The sequence below is a fragment of the Eschscholzia californica genome, unplaced genomic scaffold, assembly GCF_041429995.1.
Source record: "Eschscholzia californica isolate CP2 unplaced genomic scaffold, dmEscCali1.0.p SCAF_3, whole genome shotgun sequence".
NCBI classification, from domain to species: Eukaryota; Viridiplantae; Streptophyta; class Magnoliopsida; order Ranunculales; family Papaveraceae; genus Eschscholzia; species Eschscholzia californica.
Window position 1 is genome coordinate 36,771,558 of NW_028238420.1, and position 14,300 is coordinate 36,785,857.

The following is a 14,300-nucleotide window of genomic DNA, read 5'->3' on the forward strand; positions in this document are numbered from 1 at the left end:
TGAATCAAAGAAAGAACTTCAACTGATTCAGAGGAACAAAAGGAAAAAGGAAGGAACTCACGATTCCGACCAAGGTATCTATGTTATCGAAGTTAACTTAGCAAATACATTTGATTCTCAATCCTGGGTATTCGATACCGGATGTGGTGCTCATATCATTTATGATGTGCAGGGCCTTAAGGGAATCAAGTATTTATCTGGAAGGGAGCTTGTCCTACGAGTAGCAAATAGAGCAACGGTTGCTGCGAAAGCTGTAGGAACTTCCAGTCTACCTTTGGAAACTGGTCTAGTTTTAGAACTTCATAATTGCTATTATGTACCCTCTATTTCTAGAAACATTATCTCAGTCTCAGAATTAGACAAAGAGGGATATCACCTATTAATAAAAAACCAGCGTTGTTCTTTATACAAAGGTGAAATGTTTTATACCAGTGCTAAGCTATACAACGGTCTCTATATTACGAATATTGAGAACGAAGTCTTCAACATAGAAACCAATAGGCTACGGTCAGATGATTCAAATCCAAGTTACCTTTGGCATTGTCGTTTGGGTCACATTAACATGACACGCATGAAGAAGCTCCATGAACATGGACTTCTAGGTTCGTATAATTTAGAATCATATGACACATGCGAATCATGTTTAATGGGTAAAATGACGAGGTCTTCTTTTAAAGGAAAAGGAGACCGAGCCAAAGAACCCTTGGAACTCATACATACGGATGTATGCGGACCAATGAGTACTCCGGCGAGAGGTAACTATGGCTACTTCATCACGTTCACGGATGACTTCACTCGTTATGGTTACATATACTTGATGAGGCATAAGTCCGAATCGTTTGACATGTTCAAACAATTTCAGAACGAAGTAGAGAATCAACTTGGCAAGAAAATAAAAGCCATTCGATCCGATCGAGGTGGTGAATATTTGAGTCAAGAATTTGACGATCATCTTAGGAGTTGTGGTATAGTATCTCAACTCACTCCGCCAGGAACACCCCAGATGAATGGTGTTTCTGAAAGGAGAAATCGCACCTTGTTAGACATGGTTCGATCTATGATGAGCTTAGCAAATCTTCCAAACACGTTCTGGGGGTATGCTCTAGAAACGGCTGCTTTCACACTTAACCGAGCTCCGTCAAAAGCTGTAGAAAAGACGCCATACGAGTTATGGTTTGGAAAGATTCCAAAGCTGTCTTTTCTCAAAGTCTGGGGATGCGAAGTTTATGTAAAACGCTTACAAGGAGACAAACTCGCACCTAAATCAGACAAATGTCTCTTTGTGGGCTATCCAAAAGAGACAAGGGGTTACTACTTCTACCACGAATCTGAGAACAAAGTGTTTGTTGCTCGAGATGGTGTCTTCCTTGAAAAGGAATTCCTTTCCAAACAGACAAGTGGGAGAAATGTAGATATCGATGAAATTCGATATGAGCAACAAATAAACACAGATATAGAAATATCAAGAGGTTTAGCGGCTCCTATCTATACACAAAGTATGGAAGAGGAAAATGAGGTCGAGAGAGTACCTCCCGCTCAAGTCGAATCAAATTCGCAGGAGACATCTCAACTAGTTGAGAACACTCCAAAAGTTGCTCAGGCCCCTCGTAGATCTCAAAGGCTCCAGGAATTATCTCAGAAAACAGATATCCTACTATTAGAAGATAATGAGCCGAGTACCTACAACCAAGCTATGACGAGCCCCGACTCCGAAAAATGGCTAAAAGCCATGAGATCGGAAATGGATTCCATGTCAGAAAATCAAGTATGGAACTTGATCGATTTGCCCGATGGAGCAAAACCAATCGGATGCAAATGGGTTTTCAAAGTAAAAACTGACAAGGATGGAAACGTTAGCGTTTTCAAAGCTAGACTCGTGGCAAAAGGATACAAACAGATTCATGGCATAGACTATGATGAAACCTTTTCACCTGTCGCAATGCTTAAATCCATTCGGATCATTCTAGCAATTGCAGCTCATTATGATTATGAGATTTGGCAAATGGATGTCAAAACCGCCTTCCTGAACGGACACTTGGAAGAGGATGTGTACATAACACAACCCGAAGGTTTTGTAGATTCCAAAAATGCTGGAAAAGTTTGCAAGCTTAAGAAATCCATTTATGGACTCAAGCAAGCAAGTCGGAGTTGGAATCTTCGATTCGACGAGAAAATCAAAGAATTTGGATTTCTCAAGAATGCAGAAGAATCTTGTGTTTACAAGAAGGTTAGTGGGAGCGACCTAGTTTTCTTAGTCCTTTATGTCGATGACATATTAATCATAGGAAACAATATTCCGATGTTGGAATCAGTTAAAGACTGGCTTCGGAAATGCTTCTCTATGAAGGACTTAGGGGAAGCAGAATACATATTGGGAATCAAGATCTATAGAGATAGATCAAGGAGGATGATCGGACTTAGTCAAGAAACTTATATAGATAAGATTCTTCAACGGTTCGAGATGACAAACTCCAAAAGAGGATTCCTTCCCATGTCACATGGTATGGTGCTTAGCAAAGATCAGTGTCCTAAGAGTCCTGATGAGCTAGCACACATGATGAAAGTACCCTATGCTTCGGCAATAGGATCAATCATGTACGCCATGATCTGCACTCGCCCAGACGTCTCATATGCTTTGAGCATGTGTAGCCGTTACCAATCAAATCCAGGCCAAGCGCACTGGCACGCCGCCAAGAATATCCTAAAGTACCTGAAAAGGACTAAGGATCATTTCCTGATATATGGCGGGGAAGATACACTAAAAGTTGTAGGCCATGTGGATGCAAGCTTTCAAACGGATAGAGACGACTTCAAATCACAATCTGGGTTCGTCTACTGTCTGAATGGAGGAGCGGTATGTTGGAAAAGTTCCAAGCAGAGCACAGTTGCAGACTCTACCACTGAAGCAGAATACCTAGCGGCCTCGGAAGCTGCAAAGGAAGGAGTCTGGATCAAGAAGTTCATGATAGAACTTGGTGTCGTACCTGGCATGGAAGAGGGCGTGACTCTCTATTGTGACAACAACGGAGCTATAGCTCAAGCCAAGGAACCAAGAGCACACCAAAAATCCAAACATATCCAAAGGAAGTACCACTTGATTAGAGAAATCATAGAGAGAAAAGATGTGGTAATTTGCAAGGTTCATACGGATGATAACGTTGCAGATCCGTTAACCAAACCGTTACCTCAGCCCAAACATGATTCACACATGAGGGACATTGGTATAAAGCGCATTGGGGAATGGCAACAAATGTAATTTGGATTCATAATAGAGTTTATGTGCCTAATTACTTACATTCGATAAATAAAATAAAAGAAATTTTATTTTGTCCTTAAAATTTGGTTTGGTATTTTAAGAGACAGTCCACACGATAAAGAAAACGCTCCGAGTAGGCTTGTCAGATACGTGATCTGATGAATGAAACCCTACTAAGTGAACTTGGAGTGATTCATTATCAATTCCCTAGTCCAGGTCATTGCATGGACAACAATGACTCACGAAGACTAGTACGGGAGTCGATGGGATAGCGCAGTTTCATGGGCTATAGAAATAGTGTATTCGATTCGACTACGTGAGTGCATAATAGGGATTATACACTGGAATAACCCTCAACGTGAGAAGTTCATCCAAAGAATGATGAAATCGTCAAACTTCTCACAAAGACAAGATTGAAGAGATTCCTCAAAACATGAGTGCTCAGCTCATCTTATGTAAGGAATGTCTGACTTTGGTTCCGTTAAACGCCGTGCCGTAAAAGGAGGTTATAAAGGTGGATACTGGGAAGGACAGGATAGACATGAAGTTGAGTGGGAGCGCAAGAATGGATTATGTCCTCCTAACCATGTTAGGGTACAGTGTCCTCGGGCCACTTGACGAGCAACAACTGAAAATGCATGGCCGTGCTCAAATGGATTAAAAGTTAATCATTTGTTTTGACAGTTGTACTCGAGATCAAGAAAGTCTGAATGACGTGACGTATCAGATGGGATACTAAGTGACATGGGAATCGAGCATTGTACTTGTTCTAAGTCCAAGTGGGAGTCTGAAGGAGTTGAAGGAGATGTCCTTCGACCAAGGTGACAATGCGAACAATTTGTCGGATAGGACAATTGATGTGGAAGATCATCAAGTCCGATTGATTTAGGGATCGTAGAGTTGTAGCTAGAGACCAACTACGATCGTCGAATTACGAAGTAATTCGCGGCTAACTTCGATCGGATCCTACAACGGGTTACACATAAGAGTGACAAATTGATCTAGGATATGACTAGTGGGAGTGAGATATAATCATGGGAGTGTCCCATAAACATATCTCATAGGCCTAAAAAGGAATTAGGCAAAGATAGTACAAAAAGGCCAAAAACAGGGTTTTTGGGCCTAGACCGGTTCGGGTACTTCTAGGACTCGGATTGGGCTGAATTTTGGAGGGTTAGTTGCTGATATAATAAACATTATATCTGCCAATTTTCGTGGTGTTTGGGCACCTCCTCCTTAGGTAATTGAGAAAATATCAATAGTTGCTATTTTCGACTATTTCCCTAAATCTTATTCTAAAGGGTGTTTTAGGAAACCTAAAAGGAGGTGGATTCTTATTAGGGTTCTATATAAACACTCTTAGGGCAGAGAATAAGGTGTGGAATTTCTCTCTAAGCTTTCTTACTCTACCACATCAAGTAGAGAGGAGAAAGTGAGCTAATTCCCATTAACTATCTATCTAGTCAAGAAGAAAGGAGTTCTTCTTTTCAACCACCATTGGTGTGCTAGCTATACAACAAGGTGGGAGATCAAATTGTTTGCTCGTGTCCCAAGTAGAGGAGCTACACTTGAAGCTCTTGATCTTCTCATAAGCAATTGGAAAGGTTCGAGGGAAAACTAGCGAACAAGGTATTTATCTTTCTAGTTTTAATTAATGATTATCATAGGTTTATGCATGTGATCCTGGGAATACTAGTGTAGACATTAGATGTCTTAATTCCGCTATAAACACTAGTAGAAGGGTGTAAAACCCAAAAATTCCTCTACGTGACAAGTCCATCTCCATGTTGGCAAAGTTTGGGTAGTGTTTAGTGAGACCCTACTGTTTCATCTTTTGGGAAGTTATCTTGCTACCAATACAAGTTGGATCATGTAGTCGAAGAGTCTGAAATTTTTTATATTTCAAAACGCTGAAAAATAAAACAATAAAAGATTTCATGTTGTCAATTGCTTGAGATGTAACGGTTGTCCACGTATCTATGGTTAGGGGTGGGAATCGGACGGGCTCGGACGGGCTCGGGCTTCAAAGTTCCGGGCTCGGGCGGATCGGGCTCGTACAAGCCGAGCCCGAGGTAGGGAGTCGGGCGGATCGGGCCGGACGAATCTCATGTTTTAAGTGTCCGAAGCCCGTCCGAGCCCGCCACCCAAGCAGGTTCCAACGGGCTCGGGCCGGACGGGCTCGGATTTTTAACTTTCTCTCTCTCTAGAACTTGATTCTGTATGTGTAAATCTAACCAAAACCCTAATTTCTAAAATGAACCCTAATTTCTAAAATGAATCCTAATTTCCACCTTACCTTCTTCTCCCACTTATCTCTTCAAACCAAAACCCTAATTTCTAACTTTGTAAATCTAAAATGAACACGAATGTGAAAGAACCAACTCTGTAAATCTAAAATGAACCCTAATTTCTAACCAAAACCCTAATTTCTAAAATGAACCCTAATTTCTAACCAAAACCCTAATTTCTAAAATGAACCCTAATTTCCACCTTACCTTCTTCTCTCACTTATCTCTTCAAACCAAAACCCACTTCCTTTCAAAACCTGATATACTATTTATCTCTTCATTTAAAATAAAATTTTAGGGTTTTCTTTTCAAAACTTGATATACTATTTAACTAAATACATCCATAATATAATATCATCAAAAAAGAACCAAATAAAACCTAAATATAACAAATCTATTAGTGATATAAACAGATCTATTCATGATTTCTTCAGATCTGTTAATATCACTAATAGATTTAACAGAAGATAACATATGAGCTTTACAAAGAACAAGGATAGAGAAAGAAACAAAAAAATATAAATCAAATACTTCTCTACAAGAACATCAAGAACATAGAAGAACTCGGTGCTAACACTCATCTCTTTAGGTTAATGGCGACGAAGAACAAAGAACCGGAAGGGGAGACACTTCATCTCGTTGATAGCAATCAATCTCTCTCTAGAAAACTCTCTCTATTTCTCTGTAGAAAACTCTCTCTATCTCTCTGTATAAAAGTCTCTCTCTCTCTCTAGTAAACCCTAGAAAATAATTAAGGTATAGTGAAAAGAAGGGTTTATATATGTAACCCTGTCGGGCTCTACCATCGGGTTCTTAATCGGGCCGGGACTCGGACGGGCTTAACGGGCCGGGACTCGGAATTGAGAACCTGTCCGAGCCCGGCCCTATTAGCCCGTTATATCGGGCTAGCCCGACTCGGGGCTGCTTCGGTCATCGGTCTCTCACGGTTCGGGCCGAACGGGCCGGATCGCGGGTTTCCGGACCGTTTTCCCAGCCCTATCTATGGTCTCTTCAGAATCAGTCCTTTTTTTTAGGCAAGAGAATCATTGGAGTAGTTTGATCCATGACATGTTAGAAAATTCTGTGTTTCTACAATATCTTCAAAAAGTTAGTTCAAGAACCTTTTTTTTCAAAAATCTTAGCGATTGTATTACTCTTGAGGAACCTGATGATTGGCAAGAATCAGGCCCTCCTGCTACATAATGTTCCATGATCTGTTAAATGTGATTTGATATCTCTTTTATTTGATATCTCCCTGATTTGCTATTTTATGGTTTTCTAACTCTGGCGTGTTTTCTCCTCAACAAAAAAAAAAAAAAAAACTCTGGCGTGTTTTTTTTTACTTTCTATTTTCTAACGCTCTAGTTTTCTAACTCTAACTTTCTAACTTTATGGTTTTCTATCTCTCTAATTTTCTTTATCTGTGCTTTTATCTATTTAGTTCTACGACTCTAATTTTGTTTTCTTTTGTTTTTTTGAGAAATCCTACGATCTACGTTAGTCGTTACAAGACATTGATACATCATGAAGATGTGATACTCTATATTACACTATCTCCATGTACGAACACCATTTCATGGAATTTTTGAAGATTTGGTTTAAGGACTACAGACGAAGCATTGAAGATGAAATACGAAGTCTGTTACACTTTAGTACTTTATTTGGCATTGCAATTACTGATTTGGTGTTCATTATTAGGATTGCTAACTTTCTTAAATTGCAATGCCAAACTTATATCAATTTCTTTCTAATGGATGTTAAGATTTAAGATGATATTACATGGAACAGGCTTGCTATGCCCGATTCGACCCTGAGTCTTGCCAATTGATATTTGAAATGTCCTACTGGGAAATAAACTCAAACCTAAACTACCCACGGGTCCGAATTCGGCTTGTTTCCCACCCCTGGTTACTAGTAATAAATTATTGTGATTTCTAACTGTAAAGTACAATTTTCAAAGTGCCGATCCATGGGAGAGTTTCTGTTACTGTTTTTCTAATATAAAATAGATAAATACATAATTAAGATGCAGACAACATGAACACTCCACAGGCACGCCTCTCCTTTAAAGCACCATGCGGGTGCCCTCTCTTTCTCTCTCTTTTTCAATTTCTAGAGAGGGATGGCCAGAGTCATATTTCAAAAATTAAGAGATACAAAAGACACTAGTCAATCAAAATTTCACAACTCCAACAACTTTCAGACCTAGAAAAGCAAAAGATTTAACTCACTTTGGATAAAGACATCAAAATGTGCATTTCTCATGTATTCAGATCACATGTGGGCATTAGGTTTAGTTCGTCAGCGTAGTACTGAGTTTGCGGCCATCCAACTTAAAACGGTAGATATACCCGACCACGTGGACCACGTGGACGTAGCTCCATTATATGTCAATAAGTAGATAGAGAGAGAGAGCAAAAGAACATCTTCCTTCAAGTTATTACAACACATTACTTAGTACTTGCTTCCTATAGAATCCCAACGCCACAAAATCAAACAAACAAAAACACAAGAAAAACTATAGCATATTCTTGTACTACTTAGAAGTGTTTCTCAAAGTTAACCCTAATTAGTTCATCTTCTGATACGAACTATAAAATAATACTTTTACATACATTTATAATCAATAGTATTCTAAGCATAAGAGGTGGGTTTACGCACAAAGTATCGGTAAGCAGCAACCTTCCTTCTACGAGAGTTTGTGTTGTCCACAGAGAGAACCATCTTTCCAAGTTCTTTCGAAGTGAATGTATCGTGAATTGGTTCTTCTGATGCGGCTATCCACCTTGGTTTCTGAATTGCAATTGTGTAGCTTCCTTCAGAACTCGGAACAAATTCAGCACTATAATCCAACTCCCAACCACCCACCACTATGTCCCAAGTTATGGTTGCACCAGCCTGAGTATCAAATGATCAAATACGCAGTTCTTAGTAAAACTACTACGAATCCAAGCTAGGAGTATGCATTAAGAATATAAACATACTTTAACATGAATCGAAACAATCACAATTTAGTATCAAATCAACCGTTCTATTGCGCTCCAACTCGAGAAAGTGTCAACCCACGTAGTAGAGACGCTTCATAAGGTTAATCAATTTATCAAGTGTTTAGCTTGACTTGAGATAAGTAAGAGATACAATAGTAGATTTCAAATACCTCAATACCATCGATCTCTAAATTCACTTTCTCTCCTCCCTTCATTGTGAACTCAGATGCCGGTTTGGGTGGACCGTTCTGCGAATCACCCGGACGACTCAGCCCACCATACTGAATCGGCACATACTCTGGCCGGATAAACCTGAATGAAAATTGGATATTAGTCCATTAACCATTAAACCATAAGTAAGACCACCTAGCAACTATGGAGCAAAACTCAACCCATTTGAGTACGAAGATCAAAATATCAAATATTCAAATTGAAGTAAAGAATAAAAAGAAAGAATGCAATTTAACGAGAACAAGCTGAAACTATGGTATTCGAACTCAAATTAACATCCACAGATCTACGCGCTATCACAAACATTTAGGACGGTTAAGTTTGGGTTATGTTTGAGCGAGTTCACTAATAATACTTAAACATTTAACTAGTAAAGTGCAGGAATGTTTTAGAAATTTAGATCAAAGATACTAAAACCAGAGGAATAAACTCAAAGATGTAGAAGAAAGCAAAATAAAGCTTTACATCAGATCTAAACCAGAATATTTAAAATGGAAGAAGTTTCACAAAGAAGGTCATTAAATAGCCTTATCCAAACCCAAACACAAGAGAAAAGTAATTTAAAACCTTTCAAACCCACTTACAATTTCTAAAGTTGCTATAAATGAAACAAAGAGTTGAAGAAGTCTGATTTTAGAGGAAGAACAGACTTACTTGTATAGGGTTTCTGCAACATTTCCTTCTCTAGCTATCACAAACTTGCTTTTAGTCCTTTGTGTTAGAAAAGGACTAAACATTGAATACAACATACTGAAGTACCATGGAACATTGATGAATACCTACATCACCATTACCCACTTAGAGAGAGAGAGAGAACATTAATGGTTTCTAGTAATTCATAAACTAAGCTAAATTATCACATTTAAAAGAGATAAGGAAAATGGGTTTACCTTCCTAGCAACCATTTCAGGGTAATTATCTTGAAAGAGAGAAAGAATCTGATTTGAAGCAACCCTAAGTTCTCTTTTAGGCATATCTTTAAGATCAGTAACTTGAATAATGGAATTAACACCACCAGGTTTAAAATGAAGAAGTTTTATACTTTTCTCCAAAACTTGAACTCTCCATCTAAGAAATGTTTTGAGTTTTTCTTCATCCCCAAAAATCCTATCATACATTTCTTTATCTTTAAAAACCCCATAAGCATTATAACAAACAGGATGTCCATCTCTATCTTGAGCATGCATGTAAGATATTACACCTTCAAGCTCTTTAAACCCTAAATCTTCATCAACAATGGTTTCAGCACCAAACTCTTTCCTCCAAGCTAAACATTTCTGTAACATTGAAAATGAATCTGAAACTTTGAAATCTCTAGCTCTTAGAAATTTTAGTAAAATCACATCAGCCCTTTCATCTCCACCTAAAAGAGGAATACCCCACATTGATTCTGATGAGTGAGAAACAGATAATTTGTCTTTCAGTTCTTGTAAAGCTTTTTTCTCTGATGTTTTGAGGTTAGAAGGAAGATAAGTATCTTCTTTGAATGAAGGAGAACGAAGGGTAGCAACCTCCATTAGTGAAGAAACAAAGCTCTTTCTAGAGGGTTTTTGTTTTGGAGAAGCTTCTGGGGTGGGTTGTTTTGGTTGGATAGGAAGATGAGATGTTGCGTCCATATCCATTGAAGAAGGTCTAGTGAGAGAAAGTGCAGAGGGAAATTTGAGTGTGAAAGAGTAATGTCGATTTCTTTTTCTTACTCTGTATAGTAGGAAAGGGTGTTGGATTTATACGGTTCAGAAGCTCTGTTTTTGAAAATGCAGAGAGGAAATTTCTTCTTTTTCTTTCTTGACAGAGAAAAGAGAAAGACGTGAAGACAGAAAAGAACAGTGGGTCTGAGAAGGGTAAGAAAGAGAAAGTAGAGAGAGAAAGCGGTAGACATTCTTTCTTTTATTATAATTAGTAATTAGTATTAGAGCATCCCAATGGTTAGCACCAAATTAGTCACCAAAAAAGAATCTTCACCAAATTATTTGGTGTTTTCAAATTCTTGAACCCAAAGGCAAACACCAAAACTCCACCAAATCACTATTCATCACACTAGATTTCATTTTTATCATTTTTAATACTCATTTTTTTAAATAAAATATGATGACAAATAATTTCTTAAAATAGTAATTAAAATTATAAGATTTAAATTACAAATTAAGATCATTACGACATTTTATTGTTTTATGGGGACCAAACAAAAATATTTTATGGGACCAAATACAAACATTAAAATAAATAAATGGACTAAATAGAAAACAATAATTCAAAAAGGATGATTTATATATTAAAAATTATGGGGCCCACTTCATCACAAATTTGATGAAAGGTGAACAGTAGCCGGCCATATCTGGCTGGCTACTGTTCATGGCACGGGAGATCTTTGGTGATCTCCCGTGCCATTGGGTGCCATTTGCCCTGGAGATCACCAAAATTTGGTGATCTCCAGGGCCATTGGGGATGCTCTTAGTATATGTTAACTGGATGAAGCGGATCAGCCTTTCGGACCATTGGTGATCCTGTCTGTTTTGGTAACTCTGTGCCTCACCGTTTTAAAATGCTTCAAAGAGTGTTTAACCTCTTAACAGAAGTACCACACTCCCTCTCATCACAGATGTGGAATTTGCTTTACATCACACCTTTCCTAAGACCACGTCACATTAGAACGAATCGTGTTGATAATATGTTACAGGATGATGCGGGTCATCTTTCTGGATTGCTAGTGATACTGCTCGTTTTAACATTTTTAGGCCTCAGTTTTTTAAATGCCCGTTATTTCCTTTTCGACCCTCTAGTTTGTGACCGTCTTCCTTTTTAATCATCTGTTTCTTGTAAATTCAAAAATGCCCCTTTTTTTAATAAAATCGTCAATTAACTCTGACAGCTGGTTATTTTGTTTCCTGAATTACTCTTTTATTATTTAATTGTTTCTTCTTATTTCTTTTTTTTCTCTAAATTTCTTTTTCTACTTCTTCTCTCTAAAATTCTTCTTCTTTCTTCCTTATTTCTTATTCTTCTTCTTCAATGAGTAAAATTACTCTTAATTCCCTGGGAGGTGGTGTCATGAAACACATATTTCAGCTTAAATTATGCTAGATCTAAATTTCCACTAGAAGAATTTGCAGTTCATGTCTGTTTACTACAATTGGGTATCTTTAAAAGGATTCCTTATAAGATTGATTAGTGAATAACATCCCCATCTAATTATATGAAATCAATACTAAAAATCTTACCTAATCTAGAAACTTAGCACAAATGAATAAAGAAATAGGAGATTAGGAGGTCCTTCTTATTACGTAAAAAAGTGTAATCAATTCTGAAATCTCAAAGACAAATGAAGTATACAATATTTCTACCATGAAATCAACAACAGGTCTACACACAAATACCTCTTGGTACAGGTTTCACCTTTCCACTACACAAATAAGCCAAAAAATCAAACCCCACTTCAAAATCTTCAGTCAAGTCCTTCAAATGAATTTTTCTCCCTCTTTCTTCCTCGTCTGGATTAGCAAATTTATTTTTGAAGGAAGGATTTCTAGCAGCTAAATACATCGATGAATTGGGATTTCACGAGAACTACAAACAACGATCTTAGCATCACTACAATCGAATTTAGATGAATCAAAGATGTTTTCTAGGCTAGCATTCGACTTTTTTAGTAAAAGCAAAAAAATCTAACATAAAAGTAGAAAGAAGATATTCTAAAACTACCTTTAACTTTTAATCTTAAAATTGAGGCGGCCCAGAAAGAGGAGCTCGGAGATAACATTGATTAGAGATCCTTGGAAGTATGAAGGAAACTCAATCTTTTGCTCAGCAACAAGAGAAGAAAGATACATGTAATTAGTAAGAACCTGACATTGTTGTCATACTCCAATGCGATCATTTGTTTGAATTTGTTATGAACCTTCTAGGTGCTTGCATTTTAATTCGACCCAAGGTTTCGAGATTTATTAATATGGTTGTAAGATCTCAGGTATGTCTAAATATCTTGTTGTTTGAATTTGAGGAACTGAATGGATTTCTGATAAGATTCTTTTCATGATGATTTTCATAAGATTTAGAGTGGAGAATAAGAAGAAATTTAGAGAAAAAGAAGAATAAATGTAGAGAGAAAAAAAACAAATTTAAAAAAAATTCAGGAATAAAAAAAGAAAAAAAAAGACAAATGTACAGTGATTATATAAAGAAAAAACTTAAAGAGAAGAAGGAATAAGGAAGAAGGAGCAATTAATTAATAGAAGGGTAATTCAGGAAACAAAATAACCATATGTCAGAATTAACTGATGGTTTTATAAAAAAAGAGGTCATTTTTTAATTTACAAGAAATAGAGGACCAAAAAAGAAGCTGGAGACAAACTAGGAACCAGAAAGGAAATATCTCTTTAAATTGTAAGGTTTTTTGAGTTTACCCCCTCAATACTAATTGGTAATTGAGTTTACCCCCCTTAATAATTGATAATTGAGTTTACCCCCTTAAACTTACTATTTTAGGCAAAATACGAGGGTCATGTTTGGCGTAAAGGAAACGAATCACAAGTTAAATAGTGTACAGACAAAATAAGTTTTTGCGAATCATATTCTTGACTAAATTTAACATACTAAGATATTACAATTACTAAAATCACCCTACCCAATCATTACTTTTGATAGGCATATTCTTTTTCCACACACCATCAAACATTGTCTTAGTGTTTTTAATAAAAATAGTAAGTTGAGGGGGGTAAATTCAATTATCGATTATTGAGGGGGTAAACTCAATTACCAATTAGTATTGAGGAGGTAAACTCAAGAAAACCTAAATTTTAATATGTGACATTAATTTTGATAAAAAAATTACTATGTTTCTGACCAATTCTCTTAAATTTTCTCCACTTTTCTCTTACTTAAAGAAGAGTGTGATACAGACTTAGGAAGAATTTTAAATTGTTATTCATCATTTGAGAAGATGAGTTGTGAGTTTAATGAGAACTTGGGTCAAGTTCTTTCAAAAGGAGGAAGACAACTTGATAGCCATTGGGTTTTTAAAAAGCTTTTTTTTATCGCATTTTGTGTGAGTATGATTAAGATAATGCTCTTCATAATCACGTTACCCATTTAAACCCTAGCTAACTCTTTTTACCACTAATTTCAAAAGTTAGATGGGCAAGAATCATTAAGGTAATAGTCTTTTAATCAAACAAACATTAAATAAAAATGTAAAGAGAAAGTGAGAGGAGAAACGAAGTTCAGAGTTAAAATCCAACTTTCGAAGAAAGCATTTAGAAAACAAAAGAGAGAGTGACTTGCATAATTTCTAAATGCGAAAACGATTTTTTAAAGACCGGTGCTATTGATATTGCAGTACTCTGATTTGTTACGAGCTACGATAAGAATTTTGAAACACAAAGCACACTTGCAAAATCAAGCTGACCTAGTTATGATGTTTATGAGTGAAAATTTACAATTTCGAAACACAAAACCTACTTGAAAAATATCGTACTTTGCTACAAAGAAGAGTTATCAGAAGAATTTATTAGTATAAGAAAACAATCTAACCATCCTTTACTT

General features: G+C 36.9%; 1 protein-coding gene across 1 annotated transcript; it reads right to left on the minus strand.

The window, feature by feature from the left end:
* Positions 1–7,954: 7,954 nt before the first annotated feature.
* Positions 7,955–10,670, minus strand: LOC147549938 (patellin-6-like). Its single transcript, XM_086669187.1, has 4 exons — positions 9,653–10,670; positions 9,417–9,541; positions 8,702–8,843; positions 7,955–8,442 (listed from the first exon to the last, which is right to left on the minus strand). The coding sequence occupies exons 1-4, from the start codon at positions 10,382–10,384 to the stop codon at positions 8,179–8,181; spliced, it is 1,263 nt and encodes a 420-aa protein (XP_086525313.1). The 5' UTR covers positions 10,385–10,670; the 3' UTR covers positions 7,955–8,178.
* Positions 10,671–14,300: the final 3,630 nt, after the last annotated feature.